The sequence below is a fragment of the Conger conger genome, chromosome 1, assembly GCF_963514075.1.
Source record: "Conger conger chromosome 1, fConCon1.1, whole genome shotgun sequence".
Taxonomy (NCBI): Eukaryota; Metazoa; Chordata; class Actinopteri; order Anguilliformes; family Congridae; genus Conger; species Conger conger.
In genome coordinates, this window is record NC_083760.1 from 62,203,743 (window position 1) to 62,226,802 (window position 23,060).

The 23,060-nt window shown below is 46.7% G+C and overlaps 1 protein-coding gene across 4 annotated transcripts in view; it reads right to left on the reverse strand.

Moving 5' to 3' along the window:
* slc4a7 (solute carrier family 4 member 7) overlaps nt 1–23,060 on the reverse strand; it is an 80,375-nt gene that overhangs the window by 35,261 nt on the left and 22,054 nt on the right. For 3 of the 4 annotated variants that reach the window (XM_061254764.1, XM_061254747.1, XM_061254774.1), the window contains exons 1-2: nt 13,770–14,132; nt 4,958–5,039 (exon numbers count right to left, since the gene is read on the reverse strand). In XM_061254764.1, coding sequence (XP_061110748.1) covers nt 4,958–5,039; nt 13,770–13,838 — 151 coding nt within the window. In that variant the 5' untranslated portion in view covers nt 13,839–14,132. Of the gene's footprint in view, nt 1–4,957; nt 5,040–13,769; nt 14,133–23,060 lie in introns of those variants that run through there. The other variant, XM_061254756.1, reaches the window with a different exon arrangement.

Below are 23,060 nucleotides of genomic sequence, written 5' to 3' on the forward strand. Positions count from 1 at the left end.
TCTTTGTGCAAAGGCTCATGGGATGCAGGTTTCCATGCCGCCATGTCAATACATTGCTTGTTCATAAGCATGGTTTGGAGCAGGTGCTGCTCAGATACAACCATCTCTATATCCTGCAATTAAGTAAACGGAGCCAGACGTGTCCCAAACCGAGCCAGATGAACGACGTGCCAGCCCAAAGAAACAAAATGGTGTGGATCATACACACTGTCACAGAAAAAGACAGTCCTCCCTTTCGCATAAAGATAATGAGATAAAGACAAGCAGAGGTTTACACGAGTGCCTGGCCTTCAGGCTCACCAGGAGGAGGCAAGAAATGATTTTGGCCAGTTTCAGAATTATAATGCTCTTTTTATTTGGGCAGGAAGGAGGAGAGGAGTCTGCTTCATTTAGCTGGGGGAAAGGAAGCTTGTTGGTACAAGTTAAAGTGGGCTGCGGACTCCGGTGAGAGAGCGAGCAGGCAGCCTTTCACTGCACAGGAGAAGACAACCATTTAGCCGCCATTCAGGCTCTAAAAGAAACAGAACGTAATACTCACTGATACATCAGAAATGTAAAAAACCACCCATGCTCATGAAGTCTAATGAATCTCACAATTCTGCACAAACGCCATTGTATCTGAAAGCATATTTGGTGACATAATGCAGTCTAAAATGTTTAGCGCTGAAGTCACAGGGAGAGGTGCATTTTGTAGTCTAGCACATTGTGGTTTAATTTAGGGAAAATGAGTCCCAGACCATCTGGAGCCTCGTACCCCCAGGGAGAGAGGCACACACCGACACACACACACACACACACAGACACACAGACACACAGACACACAGACACACAGACACACACACACACACACACACACACACACACACAAACACACACTACATGCCACCCGTGATACGCTGGCAGAATGCGACACAGGGACTGTGGAGAGGTCAGAGTTCATGGTGGAGTTCTGTGGCCTGGTGTTCCTACTCATGCCGCAGTCACATCATATGGGAGAAAGTCGAACCACAGAGAGTGCTACTGGCAACGTCTGAAGCACCAACAAATCAAAAAAGAGCTTGACCACAGGAAATCCAATAGCAACCGCATGAACAGACAGAGGCTGCTCCTCCCACCTCAACAAACAAACTATCTGGCGTTGGCAAACATCACCACTAGCATCTCCTGGGTGTTGCTAAGACGACCAATCAGCAGCGGGGACACGCAGTCTGAGTGTGATTGGCATGAACATCAAGAGCTTTGCCTCTTATATATGTCAGTTATGAGGAAGCGCAGGGCATTTCCCTCACAATAGGCCAGCGTGAAAAGTGACTGCTTTGCAAAAGCATTCACAAACCTCAAACATACTCTATCAGATTGAACAAATATGTACCGCATTAGGGAGATAAGATAAAAAATAAAAGTGTTAAATACGGAAAGCGATTTCCATTAGGGGGTCAACCAGGTTCAGCGTTTCGGGTTCGACGGATTTGTATACATCATGCTACGGACAAGAGAGTACACACACACACACACACACACACACAGACACACAGACACACAGACACACAGACACACACACACACACACACACTACTCTTACAGTGAGCACCATTGTTCATTGGACAGTGACCCATGTTTTGTTATTTTGATTCTGTACTCTTGCACTTTTAGTTTGAAAGGATAAAATGACAATGAGGTGCAGTGCAGACTGTCAGATTTTATTTGAGGGCATTTTCACCCATTTTCATCCATTTTCACCCATTTTCATCCAACCGTTTAGAAATGACAGCACCTTTTGTACCTTTTTTAATTGCCCCTATTTTCGGGCATAAAAAAATGCACATACAATCTCCTCTTACGTACATCTCTCCAAATGCCCAGATTGAAACAGTCTCTCGACAGCACCCTGGAATGGAAATATTCCATCCTCTCTAACACCATAACCTCTGACCTGCACCATATTCAAGGGCACAGCCAACGACGTGCCTGCGATTCGAACCCGTAACCTCCAGGTCATGAACCCATTACCTCACACGGCCGTCGGCGGCGTGACAAAGCGCACCTCAAAGCCGCTTGACTCACAACCCAGGCATCCAAAACATGCGTTTAACACCGATCCCTTAATGCCAGACAAGGGCCACACACCAAACCTGGAAATCCTGTTTGACAGAAGGCCCTACTCTCCTGGGCTCAACCCTCTCATTTACGGGCTTATTTGCACTCTCAAACCAAGGCTCCGCTTCCCACAGCCGAACACCGGCACTATCTAACGTAAGTCAGTGTAAGTCTTCCCAAATCCCCCACACAGCCATACCAGCCCCTAATAAACAGCAGCCCCAGCGATCTAAACCGCTCTGTCCCAGGGAGGCTGCTACTGGAAAGCATGTGTCACTGACCTAAATCCAGCCACTGCTGAGCACGACGGGACTGCATAAGCACAGGATGAGCAGCACCGCAGCCAATCAGGGACAGAGAGGGAGGGCTGAGCGGAGACGCTCCCGCCCACAGTTTCCTAGCCTCCAGTCATCCCTGTCTGAGGGTCAAGACTGCATAAACACTGGGCCTTTGAAAGCAGCCGTACGCTTTGAAGAAGAACGCGACTACGCCTTTCCAATGACCTCTTCCTGAATTTCATCTGCGAACAAAGCGAAGGCTCACAGTTTATCCACCAGTACGAGTCATCGCAGGTCCCGAAACAGGGCCGACACAAGGCGGACCAATAGGAGTCCAGGGAACGACGATGGGAGGGATGTTATAGGACGGAAAGAGGGGGCAGAGGCCAACCAGATAAAGGGTGCTCCTCTGAAACGACGTGCCGCTGTGTATGTTTGCGGATTAGGGAGCGGCTGAGGTCACAACGAACCCCAGCTCCAGTTAATTAATCCGTGCTAATGCTATTAGCGCAGGAGGAGGAGAGGAGCAGAGGGCAGGGGGAGTGACATCGATACACCGACAGAGGCCGATACATTGGGGCAGCGCTCTACAGACGTTAGTTCAGCGTTCTGTATTCAGTTCCCCAGGCATGTTGGCTGGGTGGAATTGTTTGTATCCCCAGGGCATTAACAGGAGCAGAACTCTTTGTGACTTGGGGGGAGAAGAAGGCGGGGGGGGGGGGTTTACCCCATGGCTCAGGTCAAAGGGGAACCAGGACACTGAAAAGGGGGCTGGATAATGAGATATGGGTCTCCCCTGCACATGCATTTGCAAGTTGACTGTGAGTGTGCGCAAGCATATCTTTCCAGTGTGTGTGTGTGTGTGTGTGTGTGTGTATATGTTTCAGCATTAGTCTTTGTGTAAATTGGAGATTGGTTCACTGAGCTATGTTTGAGGAAGAAGATGGATTCTGCAGTATCTCCAGTCCAGCAGCAATCGGAGTGGGGTATAGTTCCCTTGTGACAAGATGCTGACCTGATTACATAGAAACGGAGAGGATAATGGGCCTCGGGTGGGGTCAGAGTGTTTCCAGGTGAGCTGTCTTTATGGCTCCTGGTACAGGGAATGTGAAACAGCTGAAATGACCCTGACTAACAGAAACAGAGGGTCCCCATTAGGATGTGGGTCAGGGTGTTTCCAGGTGCATCCTGTGCACAGGGAGTGTGTGAAAGAGCTGAGCCAAAGCGACAATATCGGGTAGAAGAAGTGTTTCTCACTCTCACTGACAATCCCTACATCACCAACATGCACACCACAGTATGAGAAACATACACATGGTGCAGCAGACATACGTGTGTTTACGTGTGTGCGCGCGTGTGTGGAAGAACAGCAGTGGGACATACAGTGGGAGGTGTGGCATCACAGTGTGCTGCGACTCCTGTGAATGCCTTTAAATCAGCATTGTCAGGGAAGTGCAGCGCGTCTCTCATGCGTGCACACACATACACACACACACACACACACACACACACACACACACACACACACACACACATACACATACACATACACACACATACACACACATACACACACATACACACACATACACACACACACACACACATACACACACACACACAGGGGGCAGCCCCTGGAGAGCCACGCTCAGAAGCAGATGGCAGATGTACAAACACAAACGCTGGTGTGGAGCACAGGCTGAGAGGACGCACCGGGGCTTTAAAAAAAAAATCACGTTTCAACTTTCAAATTTTTCATTTATGGAACCAGAAAACACTGAAGATAAACCAAACAAAAAGAACTTAAAGATCAATACACGCCCTGCTGCAGATTTTGAAGCTTTCACAGGGTTGCAGTGACAAAGCAGAAATCGAGAGTAAACTTTGAACACCGTTGGGGCCAGCAGAACCCCACAGTGCTACGCCTGCAAAGCAGAATGAATGTGCTACAGCTGCTAAGGCTAACATATTTTCACACTGCTCATCTCCCTCAATAAAAGTGTCTATGGAGAAAATGATGAATCGAAACAGCTTTAATGTGCCCAGGTGTACTGTAACGTGGCCCGAACGAATTATAGAATGACTTACAATAGAAGTGAAACCGCAGACCGTATGTTACAATAAAAGAGCCATCCACATACATACGCATGGATAGCGAGGCCCTAGAGCTGAGTCAAATGTGTCTGTAGGAACATAAACAAACTCAGCATACAGCTCAGCATACGTGCAAGGCTATGTACTCCATAGCGGACTGTATGGCACTGTTCTGAGGACCCTGGTCCGGTTACTCAAGGAGCCCAAGAGGCATCACCACCTTCTCTAAGCCCCAGGTCCACATTCATGAAGTCATCTCATATATCCCTATAACAATCACTGGACCAGCAATAACCTCAACTCCCACTGCCCACTCTTCCTGTCCACTGAACATGACTTCCTGCCCCGTTCCCAAGGTATCGCAATGATCCTTTTTGAGTCTGAGACAGTGAAGGAGACCGAGAGAGAAAGAGAGGGAGAAACAGCATGAGACAGAGAGTGGGAAGACAAGAAGAAAAGGTCACAGACAGAGAGAGAGACTGACTTACTTTCCAGCTCTTCTTTCTCAAAGTTTGTGTGGATGGTGGAGCTGGTCTTTCCCAGATCCACAACTGCCTCATCATCGTTTCCCTGAAAGAACAAATGAAACAGTTAAGCCCCAGAGAAAGGTGGGTACCCTGTCATAGACCAAAGCAGGAAGATCAATATGGTTGGGGAGGAAAAAAAAAAAAAAAAAAAAAAAAATCAGCTGCACAGCACCTGTGAGGGAGAATTAAATGTTTGGGTTGGACCCGGGCCAGTTCTCGGGCCAACAGTCACGGAACCCACAACGTGAGGGACAGGGATTCAGCTAATGTTGCTTCGGTACTCTTCATTGCTGTCTCTCTTCCGCTCTCTCTGTCCATCTCACTCACAGGTTTTTAGCAGGGGCATTTGATGAATGAAATGAAATCTCAGGAGTTTGTAAAAAGCAGGTTGAGGGAGATATATGCATCACACATTAATTGTAGTTCACTAAATAAAATGTAATGTAAAGAATGTTAATGAGCCCACTCACCTAAATCCCAGGTGAGTCCACAGTGTGCGTGTGTGTGTGTGTGTGTGTGTGTGTGTTACCGCCATCATACCACTCTCACTCTAAGCCTGGAACAATTCTCACTAACACACACCAGCCCCCAGGATTTGGGTGCTAAATCCTGCCATAGGGAGATCATGAGCTGAGATTAAAGCATATTAGGCTAACCTTGCTATTGCTTAGATTATGAGCCCCCTAGATTAAAAGCCTTTGACCGGCCTCCTCCACATCGGCTCCCACAAACACAGACACACAGAGGGAAAGAGAAGATATACAAAAATAATAATAATAATAATAATAGTAATAAAAATTTGTCAATCTGCGTCGCAGCTACACGGCTGAATGATGTCATGTCATGACGCAACCACTTTTCTACCTATAATCGTTCAGTGCTTGGTACTCGTTGAATAACCAACGTCAAAAAAACACTCATTTGTGCCCCACTAATCAACGCAATATCGACCTCCTTGACATCGTACATGCGACGACAAGGACCTTCATCACAGCAATAGCAAGACAGGACACTGCTTATTGCTGAGAGGCCAGCATCTCTGTTGACTGTTGACTCCTTCATTTACTGAGGGGCTCCTGTGGCTCTTCAGTGTGATACTAAGAGAATGTCATGTTCTGTATTTCACAACAGGAAGGGTATTCCCAATGTGCTGCTTGAAATCTCATCAACATTACAGAACACATGGCTTTGTTCATTCGCCATTCAAATCGCTTCCTAAATCAAAAAAGGCTGCAGATGAAGCAATTTTTACCAGCTAAGCACTCATCTGCATAAATAATGACTCACTGCAAAGATACACATGTACTCACAAGGTAGGAAAGTACATCGACCAATTCTGTTATTTTAAGGCCAGCTTTCATCAATATTTTTTTTTCTTCTCCCTTTTCAACATTGATCCAAGTGATAAATGCCTTCAATTTCTATCACAATCTCTGATGTACATAGGGAGCATGGCTGGCCATTTTGGCTGGTCAAGATTGAGAGGAGATTGAGCCTTCACTCTAAATTGAGATAATCCAGAGAATAAAGCAGCCATGACTCTAGAACTTTGGACAGCAACCATATTTTATGCAAATTGCATGATGGAAATATGATGCAAATGGCTGTGAAAACATGAGAGGCAGGGCGGAGTCATGGGCGACTGTTGAATAAATAAAAGAGAGAGCCACACATGTTAATTAACTCTGAGACCAGCACAGTCCTGGTGCAGGAGGAGCAGCCCATTCCCATCAGCAGTGGAGCGCCCCTCTATCACATTATGTCACAAATGAGAAACAGTCCAGGAAACAGAGTCCGACAAAACTGCAGTGATGTTGTATTTTTGTACGCGTGTTCAGTAATGTTTTGCTAACTGCATTGATGTTGTGTGTTTTTGTACGTGTGTTTAGTAATGTTTCACTAGCTGCAATGTTGTGTTTTCATAGCCATGTTCAGTAATGTTTCACTAACTGAACTGGTGTTGTGTTTTCTGCAGACGTGTGTAGACATGCGTAGACATAGTGCAGGCAGAGCTGGTAATTTTCCTCCGGTCCTCTGTACACGCTAATGGTGTCTTGGTTATATTTCATGCTAATGTTTACAGCGAGACAACTTCTTCAGCACACAGTAAGACTATTCTCTGAAAAAACATGTGACTTGCAGACGTTCCATATGGACCTTTACACGAAACACAACCACAGAAAAAACATGTCTTGTCAAAAAACCCTTAAAACACCACCAGCTCAGACGGCACCTCAGCACTGAGACAAATTTGACATGGACTCAGACAGCACTGTGAGGTGCAAGGAAACAGTGGAGTGATGTCCTACAGTAGAGATGCAGTCACACATCACAGCAGTTCAGACGGCAGGCAGAATGGAGAGGGCTGGGCTTAAAGTTGATGCACACATCACACCCCCACAGACATCACAAGGAACTCATTCCGCTTTCAAAAGAACACAGATGACAGAAACTCCTTCCTCTTTCAAAGGCACCCAGACTGCCACACAAGTCTCACCCACGCTTAGTCCATCAGCTGACTGTGACGAGCAGTAGGACACTGCCCACATGAGAACAGGGCTAGGCTGGGTTTAGTTCAGTTTTGTGGTGTTTATTCTCACCGAGATGGTCGAAGGCCGGTGTTTAAAAGCCTTAGTGCTGATTTTGCGTTTTGACAACTGAGTGAGGTCATGGTCAGGACATGGGAGAAATGTTCCGTGATGCTTTTAGCAAAAAACAAACAGACATTCCTCGAAATGCTTTGCAAAGAATAGAAGATTTAAAAAAAAAGCCATTTGGTCTCACGTTGAGCAGAAGTTAAATGTAAACTAACAAAAACACTCAACAGTGACTGAGCGACGAGATGTGTAGCAGCCAAACAATCAGCTCGAGCCCGACCGCATCTAATTCTCAGCAAAAAAATAAAGAGAGCTTTCACTTTGAAAATGTGACACAGCAGGAACATGTGACCAGCGCTGTTCCTGTTCTTATTAAAGGGAAGCTTGCTTGACTCTTTCCTTTTCTTGATACTTAAATAAAACATAGATTTAATAACTTGCCTGTTCTTTTCCATTTTACATACAGTGGGCTCCAGAATTATTGGCAACCTTGACAAATAGTCAAAAAATGATGTAAACTAACAAATAATATGGTCATTGATGTAAACTTTAACATGTGTAAAGTAGTGTTCTTTATTAATGATTCAATGGAATAAACCAAAATCTTATACTTCACAATTTTATTATTATATATGGTTTAATACTTTGCGCAAACACCCATGGCAAGAGTGAGTCTTTTCCAATTGCTTGGGATAAGGTTAGAGAACACACTGGGAGGGATTTTTACCCATTCCTCTATGCAGAACACATCAGAATCATTTACATCCTTTGGTTTGTACTTATGGTCCCCCATCGTTAGTTCAGACCACAGGCTTTTCTTGGGACTTAAGTGTGGAGACTGAGACGGCCATCGCAGGACATGGATGTTGTTCCCACTTAACCATTTCTGTGTGGATTTTGTATGTTTGGAGTCACTGACCAGCAGGTCAATCCACATATGAGCAAGCCTCAGCCTCCTAGCAGATGCAACCAGATTTTCTGCAAAAATGTCCTGGTGCCTTGTTGAATTCAATGTGCCGTTGATCTTAAATAATGTCCCTGGAACACAGGCAGGAAAAAACCTCCATATTTGACAGCTTCTCCTTGTATGCATTCCTCATTTGCCGCCAAACATGTTGATGGTGTGTATTGCCAAAACGTTCAGTTTTGGTCTCATCTGACCATAGCACTCTTCCAGTCATACTTCCAAAGAGGCAAACCTCGAGATGCTTGCTTTTGTTTATTGTGCTCAGTAAGGGCCGTCTTCCTGCATCCCTTCCAAAGACTTTGTTGCTATGGAGGTGGAGTTTTAAGGTTCTTTTTGAGACTTGGCGACCCCAAGATGCAACCAATCTCTGCAATTCTTGAACCAGGATCCTTGGGTGCTTTCTGGCCTCACTCGCGAGTGTACATTATCCCTCACCATCTTCCTCACCTTGGGGATAATGTACACTCGCGCCCTCTTCTTGGCAAGTGAAATCTCCAAGAGACAGTTTGGAAACACTGAAAGGACCACCAGGAGAACCCAAACCCAGTGAATGCATTTGGACTTTCCAAGCACTGATCAGGCACCCCAGCAAAGTCCTCAACCCGCTTTTTCTGAACTCTTGGAAGATCAGCCCAACTGAGAGCTAAAGGGTATCATTATAGACTTTTCACATAGTCACTTACCTGAGCTTTCAAATGATCATGGCCTCGCTTTAACAGCAAAAAAACCAATGTCCAGCCGCAGTCAAGTGTTAGCCTATGTAGTCATCTCGATAACCATCACAAGCAAAGTTACACTATTGTGTTGCAGCTTTCCACTGGGGCTGCATGGTCTACAAGAAACCATGGAAAAACCATGGAAAAACATCTTAACTGACTTTTCCATTTAACAAACATATCTGTGTATCAAATGAAGTCATAAATGCTTTTTTGAACTGTTCTTGACCACCCATAACACAGAAAAAACCCAATAACAGTGAACAATAAAACTTTCCAGATTTTGAAAGAATAAATTACAATATTGGGAAGTGGGCAGTGACCTTTATTAACTTCCACACATTAAGTTCAGAGAACAATGTGCTTAGATTGCAGTAAATTATTAGCTGCCAAATGCATTCAAATGGATGGTGCCCTTGAAAAAAAGTCTCTCACACCCTGCAAAATGGATACCCCCAGGAAACACGCACAGCCAACAAGTCCAACCCTGGACTGGCACAGAGTACAAGTATGGCATGGATATTATGACATGGATATCAGAAATACCCACTAAATCTCCCCTTGCGGTGGGGTCAGACCTCACATGTTAGGTCAGTTAAAGCCTGATACCCTAACCCTGCTGCAGACAGCACCCCGGAGGGGGAGTACGTGAGGATGTGAATGTGGCCGCTTGGATGTTGACCAGGAAGGATGAGCTCAGGGAGAGGCTCCCAGTGAGATCCTTTTACACAACTCTGGGTAAATAATGTCCGACTGGACTCTAGTGCTCCCGCTGGCTAAACCCAGGATCATTGCAATCTCCGTGAGACCCCTCTGCAGAGCTGCTGTTCTCTCACACACACACGCACACTCGCTCTCTCCCCAACCCAGCGAGATGACCAGGCCAAACACACACACATACTCTCTCTCCCCTCGTGGCGGAGTAGGATGACCTCCTCCAATGAGACCAAGAGATTGACTATCTGGTACAGTACATACAGTATGTCCCTGTCGCACACACACACACACACACACACACACTGATTATACAGGGCTCCCATTTTATGAGGCCCCGAAAATCAATGTGTGCTAATTGTCATAAATAATTCAGCAGCACATCTAATTGGGATGCTTTAGTGTGCTCCTAAATTTTACACATCACATACACACATACACAGTGCAGTAATCTCAGGCTGGTGGTAAGGCCTCCACAGCACAGCTGACCTCAGATGAGCCTGGCTCCATTGAGGCTCACATCTGCCTGTGCAAGCCATACAGCAGAGACCTGTCTGATCCACAGCCCTGTAAGACACGCACTCACAGCAACACTAACAGCCCAGACTCAATTACCACATTACATCCAGGATAAAGACTGCCTTCATTCCAGCCCATTTGTTTCACATACACTCCACTGATGGAGCTTGTGTCATCTAAACTACCACTCATTCACTGTGGTGCATTTACCAGTAACACTTTACAATAAGGTTGCATAACTACTGAAGTCAATCCCTACAGCATTGTTTGTGTATTTGCACATCATTAGTTCATGTTGACAACTACATTAGTTAATTCCAATACATGAACCTCATTGTAAAGTGTGATGTGTTTATCACAGACTAAGAGGGCAACTGCACATGCCCCTTTTTGCCATGAATTTCAGTATAACAAAAATAAAATTGTAACAAAAATAAAACTGCTTTGTGCTATGAAAGGCCCATACTGGGCCCTATTTTAATTAAACGTAAGCAACTCCATTAGCAAACTGCCAAGGCTGATAAAATACTGCCAAATGTGTCAAACGCACGTGCCAAGCCCCACATACGAAAAAAAGCACTAAAACGTGGACAAACAAAAACCTCAGCAAAAATGTGAAATGTGCCTGTACTTCGATACAATGGCAAACCCGGCGCTCCCCAACGAGTCAGGTTAAAGCTAAGTCTTTCCACTGGAAGTACAGACACTGTCAGCTGTCCTGGGCCCTGGAGAAAGGGAGAACTTGTAGTAAATATCCTAGACTTGGGAATAAAATAATACTACTATATATTGTCATTTGGTCCTGGTGCAGGGCCGCTACACTGTAAGGCCTGTAAATGGCAGAACCATCAGAACTACCTGGTGCGCGTAACCAAGGAGGCTATGTTTATGGAAACACACTCTGCTGGGCTATGTCTCGGACTGCTCGCTCTTCTCCTATAGCCCTGCCCACTTTAGTGCCTAGTTCAGCCACCTGTGATGTGTGGTAACATGACACGGGGGGTGGTTATTTTTGGGTTGTTGAACTCACTTCCCAAAAAAACTGGCGTTTAAAAATACCCCACCCCTGGGCAGTCCCACCAGCTATCCGCTGGCAGCGTGCTGCCCCACATAGCCCTCACCCAAACATACACAGGACAGAAACGCGCCCCACGCTGGCCCACATCCACATGTATGTTTGTGGAAAGGTCATCACGGTGTGGCCCCAGAGCACCTCAGCACCGCTCGGTGAAAACCCTTCTACCTTCATCCCTACTCACCGAACACATGCTGCAGGTGCACCATTTCACCTTTCAGTATGGAGAGCATGATATGATATCATATTATGAAGGCAGATGCATCCACTTCCATTTTGTTCATGCTCATGAAGACAGCGAGTAATATTACGTTCTTCATTAAGCTGGATACGTGGCAGGTAACATAGCTTGAACTTTCCAAAGTTTGGAAATTGAAGCCATTCATGCTATTGGTCAAAAATGCACCAGTAGCATCTCCCATGGGTATCATCTCCAACCCACTGCTGATTGGTCACCACACACACACACACACACACACACACACACACACACACACACACACACACACACACACACACACACACACACACACACACACACACACACACACACACACACACACACACACACACACACACACACACAACCCAAGCACTGTGGAGTGCAGAGAGAAGAGGACCAGAACAGAGTGTTTCGGGCACTGAGAATGTCAGGGTAATCTGAGAGCACGAGGAATCTCTGCAAACACAAAGCGTTTCCACAACAGTACCTGTGAGAACACAAAGCAAGGGGACTCTGCCAGTGCTTTACAGTCATCCATTACAGCTCTCACACCAATCTAAAAGTCCATTACGGCTCCCACACCAATTTGACCAGCCTGAACGAACATCATGAGTCTCACATCGAAATGATGAGAGCCATCAGCAGCCCCAGCCATTCTCCCAGCATCAAATACCGAACAACATAACCTTACCAAACAGGCTATGATGAAAAGGAGCTAATGCTTTAAAGTACATTGCAGGTCTGTCTGCATTTATGAGGCACTGAAAATAAGTAACTTTATGCCTTGTTCTGGCAGCACAGAAAGCACGCCCCACTACCCCCCTCCCCACTTTACCACACACTGCCACTACCCCCACCATGCAACGAAAGCACCCGCAGGTTACCATGGCAATAAAGATCCATTTCATGGACGATCAATTTCTCCATCTGGTTCTGACAGAGTTCCACATCAATAGGTCACATCACATTCAGGGCTCTGTAAACCTCTGACTTGTGTATAGATAGCGTTTTTGTTTTTTCCTTTAAAAGAAAAAGAAATGGTGCATCTTTTCACACCGGATTTGCGCAACACCTGGAGTGCGTCTGAGCAGCCCAAAGCATCATCATTATGTTTTATCTGCCGAGCAGATGCCTTTAACCTGGTGACTGATTCATTACGCAACAGCAATGCCTTAGCTAGGAACTGAAACGGTAAAGTTTCCATCACAGTACCAATTTTCTAACCACAAGGGTCCCAGGGTACTGTAAATCAAACCACCACACAGGCACAAGACACCTGTAAGCAGGCTGCACTGTCAGCTCAGAAGATTTAAAGCCATTTACTGGAACTCAAGCTACATTTCTTATACACAATGACCCAATGATGGAGGCATCAGAATGAAGGCTGGTTTGGCTGGGCACACGGTGGGTGTAGAAATGGGTACTATTTGGCCCAGTAGAGGTAGATATCTGAGCACACATACACCCAGGCAGAGTGAGCACAGGCAGGTAAAAGGCCTGCAGCAGAGTAGTGAAAGCAGACACAGATGGCAGGACGGGTGCCAGAGCACACACACACTTCCTGGGAGAGCCACACGTCTCAAAGCACAGCGGGTAATGGGAAAACAGCCAAACTGCAAAAAGGCACATGCACAGCCACACGCGCGCAGACATGCGCACATACACTCAAACACGCATTCACAAACAGAACCGCTCATTCATAGACACACACAACCCCACAAGCGCGCGCACACACACCCACAACCCCAGGTACACACACACTGTACACACACTCCGAACCACACGCATACACAATCCCAAACACACACAACCAACCCTACGTACACACAGACAACCGTACACACACAACCCAACAGGCATATATACACACACACACACACACACACACACGCACACACACACACAAGCGCAACCCCCACATATACACACCGTCATACACTAACTCTACACGCACACACCTACCGAAGCTCTGGTCGATCTGGCACTTGAATCTCTCCTGAGGTTAGCCACCTCGCTCCAAAAGCTCTGCATTATCAAGAGAATAAGACCCCCAGACGGAGGAGGGCCGGGGAGTCCAGAAAAACGCGGTCAGGAGGACCGGTTGGCCACGCAGCGATCAGGGAGAGCGCGACCACCGCCAAGAGGAAGAGGAAGACAGCGGAAAAGAGAGAGGAAGCCCGCAGGCCTGCGCAGACGAGGGTCTCGTGGCCCCCGGGAGACGCACGGAGACGACGGGGACAGACGGAGAGACGCAGCACAGAGGCGCTGGACGCGATGTGGGGAGAAGGTCTGAGAGGACTGGGTGGATGGAGTCTCATCGGCTGCCTTCCACGTTCTGCTGGAGAGAGGACCAGCGCTGGCAGGGGTAGCCTGACCACCGGGGGCGGGGCGGGAAGCCAGGGGGAGGGGAGATGGCATCACCGCGGCGTGAGCCCAAATTGGACATCTGACAACCCCCCCCCCTCACCCCCCCCGCCAACTCCATTTGGCTCCGAGCTAAATATGAATGCTTATTTATAGTGCAGTTTATGTGTGAGCACGTGTGTGTGTGTGTGTGTGTGTGTGTGTGTGTGTATGTATTTGTGTGCATTTGTGTGTGAGTGCGTGTGTGTCCGTGCGTATAGCATGTGTGAGAATCTTTCCAGGAACGGTACACTTTCCAGTGAACTTGCCTCCTAGAGTGCCACATTACTTTGCAGTCAGATTTTGTTGTTTTTTTTTTTTTTTTGGATGGGTGCCAGGAGGGATTACGGTAACCACCTCACCTGCGTCATTTTAAGCTTACCTGTTCCTCACACAGAGGCTAGAATTTCCCCTTCTTGGAACTTATCAATGGTAGCTTTAGCACCGTAGCTTTAGAGGGTGCTTTAATCAGCAGGTGTATGCAGGTGAGCGCTGTGCATTTCTAACCAGAATTGCACAAGCATGTACAAATCCGTGTACGCGCGCAGACACACACATACACACACACACACAACTGCCTGAGCGAACAGGATAACGCAAGAGTCCTGCCAGCACGCTGCAGTTTTGAGTGCAAACTGCACAGCAACACGCTGAGCACAAGAGCCCAGACCTCAAAGCGCTGTGCGAAAATCACTACACACTGCACACATCCTGCCACTCTTCTCCTTTTCCGTCTTCCTTCCTTTATTTCTCTGTGGTGTCCCTCCGTCAGTCTCAGAACGTCAGACCCATGTCATCTCCCTCTTCTGAGAAGAGAAACAGGCCTGCAGAAGCACACCATCACAGGCACCAGGAGGAGCAGATTCTGGGGGAACACACTGAAGAGTCTGTAGTACTCACAACAAGCCAGCTGCAGAATCCAGTCACACCATCCAACTTCTCAATTACCACCGCTTCCTCCAGGGCGAACCGGGGCTCTCTATGTGTGCGTAAAACTACAACCTGATCTTTCCTTACAGTCATGGCCCAGGCTGCCATATTAAGTAAATAAATATTGATATGGGGTTCCCCCTGCAAACCCAGCACTTATCAATGTGTGAGCCCTCGGGGGAAGAAAGCATAAGGCTGGCGTGGATAACCCCGAGTGGGGTGTTCAGCGTATCAGGCAAGGCAAAGCAGGGTGCTCAGAACACAACCAGGGACATGAAGGCATTAGCAGCTATGAGAGCCAGTGAACCAAAAACACAGTGCACATGCCAGCCAATATCCACCAATCGCAGAGAGGAAAAAAAGGTCACCTGACCCTACCCCAGCACATCCCATCTCCTTCCCATAAGACACAGGGCATCAGGTGGTGTGGATCACAAGCCTTGTCAGGCTTACCCAACAACTTAAGGAAGATAAGCGGAGTGTAAAAGATGTATGCCCTGCTACTTATTCCTTTAGCCGGCTCGATTCTGAAGTGATCCGTCTGACCCTGCCCTGTTCAAGGTAAAGATAAATGACAAGGACTTTGGCACAGGCTGAACTTACTCAGAGGGTTTAAAACAAACAAACAGAACTGCTGGCTTCCACGACCATGAATACCAACCAGGCGAGAGAGTCCACTCTGCATTCCGTGGGATGTTTAATTCAGCACTGCAGACTGTCTGTCTGTCTCCAAAACAGGAGACAAATGAGGTTTTAAAGAGGCAACCCTACCATCTAAAAAGGGAGTTAAAATAAGTTTGAGGGACACACTTTGCCCACCAAAGGCAGCAAATAATGAAGGCATATGGGTGGGGGAGAGCCTTTTATTACAGAGAGGGAGAACGTGTGAGAGGCTGATAGAGAAAGAGAGAGAGAGTGAGAGTAACTCCTGTTCCACTGAGCTCAGCCCTGCTCTACCAGGACTGAGACATGGCTGGCGACGATGGCAGACGCCATGGCGATGAGGGCTCTCATTACAGCCAGCAAGCCTGTCCATCATCACAAGTCTGGGGTCCCACCCAGAATGTTCTGGAATGTGACCGGCAGGGTTACGTGCTGTTGAAACTCTTACTCTTACTCTGGGAAGGTCAAGTCAATGGGAATGTGGAAGCAAAGGCGTCATCTAATCGGACACCTGATAAAAGGGTCTGTCACTTGGAAGATAGGACACAGTCAACTCTTTTTTCCTGAAGAAAACAAAGAGTGAGGTTCTACTCAATTTAGAATGTAAAATTTGTCTTTATTTCAAGCAGCCAGAGCCCATGCGAACGGAACACCCCCGTTACGAAGAACCAAAACGCTCAAGTTTCAGAATTTCTCACAAGGTCGGTGCTAGCGGATATGCTAGTGACTTCGCCTTGACCTATTTTTTTTATACAGGCTAAGAACACAATGTCGAAACAAACAATAACCTCCTTTTAGATCTTAATAAAATAATTGTTTGATAATGTGCTAGGGCAGAATTGCACAACCGGACAGAGGTTTTGTCCCGAACAAGGGAACAGCGGGGACCAGGCCCAATGGGAGGAAGTGAAGCAGTGAATTCTATGGGGATAATGACAAGGGGGAGGACAAACAGCTAAATGGACACGGTTGATGAGGTTGCTGATGCAACAGCGCCTTCCTACAAACTCAAAAACCCTTGGCATACGTGCAGCTTTACCACAAATTGGTACAGAACCTTTGTGTGTGAATGTGAGCTGGGGTCTCGATTTTGGAAAAGTTGCAACAGCAAAATTGACGTTCTACTGAAATATTCTACACAAGCACAGAAAACTGAACTAGTCACACCAAGATATATATCCAGCCACGTTGATTTGTCTTAATAACAAGCTGCTTGATGTTAGCTAGTTTCTCTGGCTAGTAAACAAAAGTCAACAAACCATAACTTGTGGGGACCCTACAGTATAGCTTATGTCTTCATTCTTATGCTTTTGACCTACTTCCATAGCCCTTTTCTGATAATAGACAGACGATTACACATAGTCATATGTGAATGCTATCGACCCAATGAAGTAACGGACAGCCTTTGGTTGCATTAACAATTGAAGCCACTAGCATTGGCGGAAGTGAATATGGCCATGTTCCATGTTACAGTGTTACAAGAAACTACTCTGTGACACAAGATGGCAATTTTCCCAGGCTGAATTGACACCTAACAACCCAAAAATAGTGACACATTTACATTTTTAGAGAGGAAATTACAGACTGCACAAAATTGGCATGTCTGTGTTTGTGAGTATGTGTGCACATGTCTGTGTGTGCCATGAGCCACGCATATTTAATAAATATATGAACAACAGCTCTGGGGAAAGTAGTTGTTTGGCCGTACCAAGCCTGTGTAAAGCCAGTCGGTCCTCACAAGGCTGACTGATAAATCAGTGGTGGAGGTCAGATAGTACTGACTGCCCAGCATGCAGACGTTTGCCTGATAGACACTGAGTGAGCAAAGTCTGCTGACAACAGACAAGAGATGGCACCCCAACAAATTTAAGAGAGCATAAATATGCCACAATGTTATCTGAAGATTCCGTTAGAATTCTGATTGGCATTGTAATTATTTAGAAAAGAATTTGGGCCACATTGGAACCAATATTTAATAAGTAACTTGACACATCAATCAATTCAGTGTGTGAAAAGGAGAAGATTGCAAAAGAAACGACAAACAAAACACACAGAAACAAAGAGAGGGAGAAATAAGCAGGAAAGATATGTCATCAAGGACTACAAGGCCTTCTGTTCCAATCTGTCTCTTCAGTAAGGAATACTCGGTCACTCCCGCTCTCTTTTTCTCTCCGTATCAGAGCTGGACTGACCAAACTACAACCAGGAGGACAGTGTAAATCTGCCACAATCTTGAGTGAACAGACTGTTATAAAAGGGCAATTTACCCAGGCAATTTACCCAGTTTGCATATTATAAAATAGTTTTAAACTTGATGAATTTGTTGAAATTGAGGGGACGAGGTGCTGTTTAGCATAGCCCAAGCCACTATTTATTTATTTTTGGAGCGGAGCTGTGCTGAGCCTGGAGTGGAGCTCTGCAGGCTCAGCACAGAGTTGTACTGCAGTTTCACACTGCAGAAACAACAATTTGGAATTATACTTTAAACTAACAAATTAGTTACTGGCTTTTGTGATTTCGGACAAGTTTAATGTTAGCTGGCTTGCAAACGGAACCTGTTGTCACTGACTCAGTCGACAGAGGGGCTAATTTAGTGTGGCACCGAAACCTGAGAAACATGGCTTCTAGTTTCTTCCTCCTAGGGCTGGAGCTGACGGCCTGGCTGGGGGGTACAGGAAAGTTCCGGAAACAGAACGCCCTACTTTCTGGATCTATCCAGCCCAAGCAGGGATGGGTTTGAAGAACCCCCTGCTTACTGTTCCATGAGGTAGAAGCCAGAAAAGAAAGCGCTCTCCAGCTGGAGTGTGAGGGCGCTGCACACAGCTTCATTTCAGACTCTGCCCAGATCTAAGTGGCCGGAGCGTTTTGAGGACATGGAATGGACTCCTGCATGGAAGACGATCTATAAACCCCCACTGTGGAAAAATAAGTGGAGAGTCCTTCGTAGAATTGTTTTCGCCAGAAGGTTTGTGCACAGAACAGAATGTGATTGTAGACTGTCAAAGGCTCACGGCTAGGTTTCATTTTTCATAAGACTCCCCTGCTGAAAAAAACAGCTCAAGCTAGGTTTTGAAATGACTAGTAGCTGGTCGAGCAGTTCAGCTACTCAATATGGTTTGACCAGCTCAAGCTAGGTTTTGAAACAGCGGTTAGCTGGTCATAGCAGGATTTTACACCTTGAAGCACTCAATGATGTTTTTGAAATGTCAGTGTCAACCTATTTCTAAAATTTCCCTCGGGATGAATAAAGTATCCATCTATCTATCTATCTATCTATCTATCTAAAATACACAGGATTTGTGCTAAAATAAAGCTGAATTGTGTGGCAAACCAGAGCAGCGATTTGAACACAAGAATACACCGACCCAACTGACGTGGTGAAGTGGCTGCATTTCCTGATTTGCTCATAGGTTAAACAGGAATTTACATACTATTTGTTAATTCATTCATTAATGCTATCAATTTATAACTAGTTGGTGCTTTTCTGTTTATCTTTTCTGGGGTTTTTTTCTGGATATAACAGCAGAAGTAAGCTAGAGGAATTTAGTTTTGGAAAGATTAATAGAACGGAGTTTTAAAAATCAAAAGGTTCTCCCACATTCTCTCTCTCGCTGTATGCCGTTTAGGGAAAAGCATCTTCTGCTTAAATTAAACAACTGCTGCTTCCCTCCCATGAAAAAGAAATGCCAACCCTATCTACAGCTCTGCAATGCTGCATCAGATCAGAATGTGACAGAAGAGCAGAAAACAGTCCATACGCTGACCTTGTAAATCCTTGTACCAACAATAAAATCGGTCTATGTCAACAATAATTAGATAAAAATGTGTCAACTGCTCATAAAAACTGATAAATACGAATATCATAACCACGGTCTCTTCAGGTCTGGGGTGAATCTTTAAACACAGAACCTTGGCCAGGGTGTTCAACTGATTGCCTGGTGAAAGATTACAAGACACGACCGTGGAGAACACATTTGTCTGTTCAATCCCATCATGCTCTGGTACCAAGTTATTGGTCTGAGATGTGGGAGTGAACTTATTCTTTCATTGTGAAGAATGAAGAATGACATGTCCACTCTAACCAATCCCCCCACCTCTTGTGAGAATGACTGGGCCTTTCTCTGCATCCACAGAGCATCTGGTAATTTGTTGGAGAAACAAGACATACAAACAGTGTCCGCTGTAGGGAAAAAAAAAAACACTCAAGTGTTTCTTTCTCTTTTTTTTTCCTGAGGAAACAAAACACATCTTTTGCAAAGCACGTGTTCTCTTCCACTGAATGCCACAAAGCTGTGTTCACACCACAAGAACAATCCGGGAAGTATAGAAAGACTTCCCTTTCCCTTGTACATCTACTGATGAAAGGGAGAACCCTTCCTGTATGACAATGCATACGTGCTCCTTCATTCGCCCACCGTAACAATAATCTCTCAGCTACATCAGTCAATAAACACACACACACACACACACACAGACATCCTCCACCACCCAAGACGCAGTGTCACACACTACCTCATAGCACTCACATACACCTCTCCTCTGCACTCATGCACACACACACACCGCACGCACACACCACCTCCCAGGAGATACAAGAGAATGGGAGAAGAATATCTTTGTTTCCTTTCCATACCAACAAGGCCCGTCCCACATTTTCCACTCCTCCCTCTCCCTCTCCCTCTCCACGGCAGACGAGTCGGGGCGAACCGTCGCCGAAGCCTTTTCCTTTTCAGGAGTCTGCCTCTCCGAGCGCCTCCAACAGCCCCGGCTCCCCCCCTCCTGTCCCTCCCCGCCCGCTCCACGTTTCCCTGCGAGACGGACCCCCGAGCGCGGAGACGGTAAACAGACCTACCGTCTGCAGCGCACGCTCCACGCTTCCTGCGCTCCTCTCCATGGCGACCCCGGACGAGCCGCGGCCGGCTCTCTGCTCCTTACGGGCTGGGCTCCCTCTCGCGTCTCCTCCGTCCGAGCGTACGTGCGCGTGTGTGTGTGTGTGTGTGCGTGCGCGCTCGGAGGAGCAGGAGGGGAGGTATGTGACAGTCGGAGCCTTCAGAGACGGTCCCCAAGTGGAGGATAAGGCGCCGGGCGCGACGTGTGTCCTGAGGGCTGCCGGCCCTGCGCTTTTATGCCTTTAGACTGCAGGCGAGCGAGGGAGGGCCACAGAGAGAGAGAGAGAGAGCGAGAGAGTGCTCGCTGCTTCAAAAGAAAAGAAACAGACCTTCTCCAGTAACTGTCTCCTGCAGCCAATCCAAGGCTCAATGAATATTTAATCCAGCCAACCAACAACTTGCTCTCTCTCCCTCTCAGACACGCACACACACACACATCCTCTCTCACAAACACAAATCCTCTCTCTCAGATACACCTTCTCGTCTCATTGACACACACACACACACACACACACACACACACACACACACACACACACACACACACACACACACACACACACACACACACACACACACACACACACACACACACACACACACACACACACAAACACAAACACTTACTTGATACCCCTCTCTCACCAGTTGCCAAGGTTGGGTGGGGGTAGAGTAGGAGTAGGGGGTATAGTCACATGGTCTTTCTCTCGCTCTGGCTAGCGTATTGAGCTCTAGATCTAGGTCAGACTCGTCTTCCTGTGCACACACAGAACAACGTGTTGTCTCTTACGCTAATCTCATGAGCGGCTCTGTGCTTTTATTGCAGCAGAATGGAAAGGTCTCAGTCACTCACACACACGGACACTCGGTAGCTCTGTGTGTATGACGTGCGCTCTGTTTAAAAACAAGGGCCAGAGAGGAGTCACTGGAGTAAAAGGAGGCAATTCTCCTTTTGCCTCCTTTTACTCACACATTATCAGCTGTGTGTGTGTGCATGCGTGCGTGTGTGTGCAAGTGTGTGTATGTAGTGTGTGACTGTGTGTGTGTGTGTGTGTCTCGTGTGTGTATGAGACATTCAGACTGCCAACACCACCCAAAACACATCTACCTCCCTAAACATACGTACACATACTGAAAAGCTCTTCAGTACAAGAAACTCTACTACAGGCCTTCCTCAAGACAGCAATAATCACAGAGCCACACGCATCAACATAGCACATCCATCATAGTTTTCACAACATAAACACACACTCACACACCCACAGAAACCACTTCAGTCCTGACTCAGGAACACCATAACAATGCGGTGTGGTCTCAAGTCAAAGACACAAACATACAGGTTTAGAAATTCAGTTGCTGCTTAAATCCTAATTAGCCTCATTCAGCCTGCAAGTCAGTGAACCCTAATCATAGCACAGGTGAGTCACATGCATCACATGACATTAGCAGACATTGACCACACAGTCTGTTAATTTTCTCTGCGCTTCATTCTTTACTAATGCACAATAAAGAGCTTTTATAGAAAGTGCCTTCCCGGCAGGCCTTGCGTTCTGTGCCCTGAGGTACAGGTACAAAGCAGTGTCTGCTGGGACTTCCTGGCTGTGAGGAAAGAGCTGGAAGCAGGCCTGTGGGGACAGGTGCTGTTTCCGCACTGTCTGATCCACGCCTGTGAGAAAGATGAACAGAGAGGATCGAGTAGCAGCACAAAGAAAGGTAGAGAAAGAGACTGACCACACACACACACACACACACACACACACACACACACACACACACACACACACACACACACACACACACACACACACACACACACACACACACACACACACACACACACACACACACACACACACACACACACACACACGGCTGCGGAGATGGCGACAGCTATTGGTCTGCCTGCCCACAGTCCCGCTGTCAACAGCCTGTTGCTGGGCTCCTGACTGCACAGTTGAGTTCAGTTTATAAAGTAAATAGTTAACACGTTACACCAGTTTAAGAGTCATTAACATCCCATCAGCTGATCCACGGTGCAGAGGTACATGGCCTTGGAGGCAGCAAGCGCTGAGTAGCGGGGATAAGGCAGATAAGGTGTACACCCAGCCCAACCCGAGCAATCCATGAGCTCAACACTACAACCACCTGAATGAACACTCCACACACAGTGTGAGCACCAGTGTGACTGAACACTCCACACACAGTGTGAGCACCAGTGTGACTGAACACTCCACACACAGTGTGAGCACCAGTGTGACTGAACACTCCACACACAGTGTGAGCACCAGTGTGACTGAACACTCCACACACAGCGTGAGCACCAGTGTGACTGAACACTCCACACACAGCGTGAGCACCAGTGTGACTG